General features: G+C 42.6%; 1 protein-coding gene across 1 annotated transcript; it reads right to left on the bottom strand.

The window, feature by feature from the left end:
- Nucleotides 1-626: 626 nt before the first annotated feature.
- LOC103104897 (sugar phosphate exchanger 3-like) lies at nucleotides 627-1,604 on the bottom strand. The gene has a single exon (XM_056809356.1). It carries the CDS (start codon nucleotides 1,602-1,604, stop codon nucleotides 627-629), a length of 978 nt encoding a protein of 325 aa, XP_056665334.1.
- Between the last annotated feature and the right edge of the window lie 443 nt (nucleotides 1,605-2,047).

The following is a 2,047-nucleotide window of genomic DNA, read 5'->3' as shown; positions in this document are numbered from 1 at the left end:
GAAAAGATTGGTATTAGGTAAGAATGGGGGCCAGATGGACAAGCAATTCCATTTTTTAAACCTGGAATAGGAATTTTTCCTCACAAGAACTGAGGAGGCAGTGTCATTTTTCAGGGAAGGTAAAGTTCAAGGGAAACACAACTTAGCTGACATACCTTATAAGGATTATTCACTTATTCTTTTAATTCACTATTACTATAAGCAAAGACCGTCACAAACTGATTTATTTATTATTTTATTAATATTATTAAAACAGACAACAAATGAACATTGTGGTTTTTCTTTTTTAATCACACTGTTACACAAAGAAACAAGTATCAGAAGCTTGTTGAAGAGCCAGAAGTGTTAAAGTAATGAATTCAAGAAAAATATATGAATTAATTCTAAAGGCATGGTTGCCTTTTTTTAGTTTTTTTTTAGTCCAGTCCTGTAGTGTGCACAGCTCTGATGTTCCATCTTAGTTGTTGGTATATCTGTTTCTCAAGTGGCTGACAGTACTGATTTTTATTCAAGTTGTAAGCAATATAGAACCTCTAACCCTCCACCCTGCCCCTAACCCATTCATTTAATTAAAGGAAACAAAAATATGTGTTGTGCTTGTTCCTTGTTCTTTGGGAAGCCTCTCCCTAGGGGGCCTGGTCATCCTCTACAGGTATAAATGGCCTTTGTATAAGATCTCTTATTTTCCTCAATAGTAGTGGGAAAATAAAGAGAATGGCGAAACCTGTGATGAACACAAAAAAATAGGAAACCCATATCCATCCAAATTTGGTTTGGAGCAGAGACATTAAAAACTGCTCTGTTGTTGTACCCATCCTTCTAATTCCATTCACAACGCCCGTAACTATAGCCCAGACTTCTCTACTCCCATGTATCCGCTCTTGGGCATTCAGCTCAGGGAAGATGGTAGAACCAAATATAGTTGACGTTTTGCTGATGAAAAGACTTATAACTGACATTAGCAGTACACTCATAGCCATGTGTCGGGGGAAATAGCTATATCTAACCAGGAACCCAATGGCTAGACACACAGCTAACATAGGAGATCTCTTCTGGACTCTTTCTGAGAGTAAGGTTTGAAACATTCCACCTAAAGCCACTCCAACAACGTACCAGATGGAAAGGCGGCCTGCATGTGGAAAGTTGTCGTCTAGATAAAAGGGCATCCAGAAGAAGAAGAAATCTTCTGTGTATGTCAGGCTGGCATAGGCCAGGGTATATAGTACAAACCCATAGAGGCAACGGAGGGCAAAGGATGGCATTCGGGGTACTCTATCATCTTCTTGCTCATTCTCCTCACCCAAGATGTTGTTTTCATTTACTCCTACTTCACGGATGTCATTTACTGCAGCACGATGAAATGTAAGCCGTTCAAACTCTATGGCATCTATCAGGCCAAGATCTTTTGGTGATACCCAGAGTGTGAAGAAGATCACTGTCCCCTCAGCAAACTGCATTGAGGCTGTTACTAAAAAGGCATACTGATAGATGTAGTAGAGAATCAAGGGGAGTACGTAGTTGGTCAAGATGTTACTCACTATGGCGCTGGTAATCCGGAGTCCTAGCACAAAGTTCTGGCCAGGAGTGTCAAGATGATTACCCATGATGGTCGGTAGGGATACCCAGCAAGCAGATGGAATGAAGTAGGCTGTAGATGACAGACACCCTCCTTTTGGGGAAATTGGTCACTTTCCCTCTTTTCTTACTCAGTGGAGCTTTTCACAAATGGTGTAACGGGAGGCAGGTCTGGACCCAGAACAGGAACAAGAACACGAACAGAAACGGACCAGGAAGAGGCGTGGAAACAGGACCTGGAACAGGAACGGACTGGGAACAGCAGCAGAAATAGGACGGGGACCAGGGATGGGAAAAGGACCGGGAAAAGGAATGGGGAAAGAACCAGGCACAGGAATCGGAAAAGGACCAGGCACAGGAATGGGAAAAGGACCAGGAACAGGAATGGGAAAAGGACCAGAAACAGTACCTGGGATCAACGAGCGGGAGAAACAGGAACGGGAACCGAAGTGGGGAACGAATGAATAACAAC

This window comes from Monodelphis domestica, chromosome X, assembly GCF_027887165.1.
Source record: "Monodelphis domestica isolate mMonDom1 chromosome X, mMonDom1.pri, whole genome shotgun sequence".
Taxonomy (NCBI): Eukaryota; Metazoa; Chordata; class Mammalia; order Didelphimorphia; family Didelphidae; genus Monodelphis; species Monodelphis domestica.
Note: the sequence above shows the minus strand (reverse complement) of the source record. Positions and strands in the feature narration are given on the sequence as shown.

What these genes read in the sequence shown, in the direction of transcription:
- LOC103104897 (XM_056809356.1), bottom strand. Translation starts at nt 1,604, where the DNA reads ATGGGTAATCATCTTGACACTCCTGGCCAGAACTTTGTGCTAGGACTC.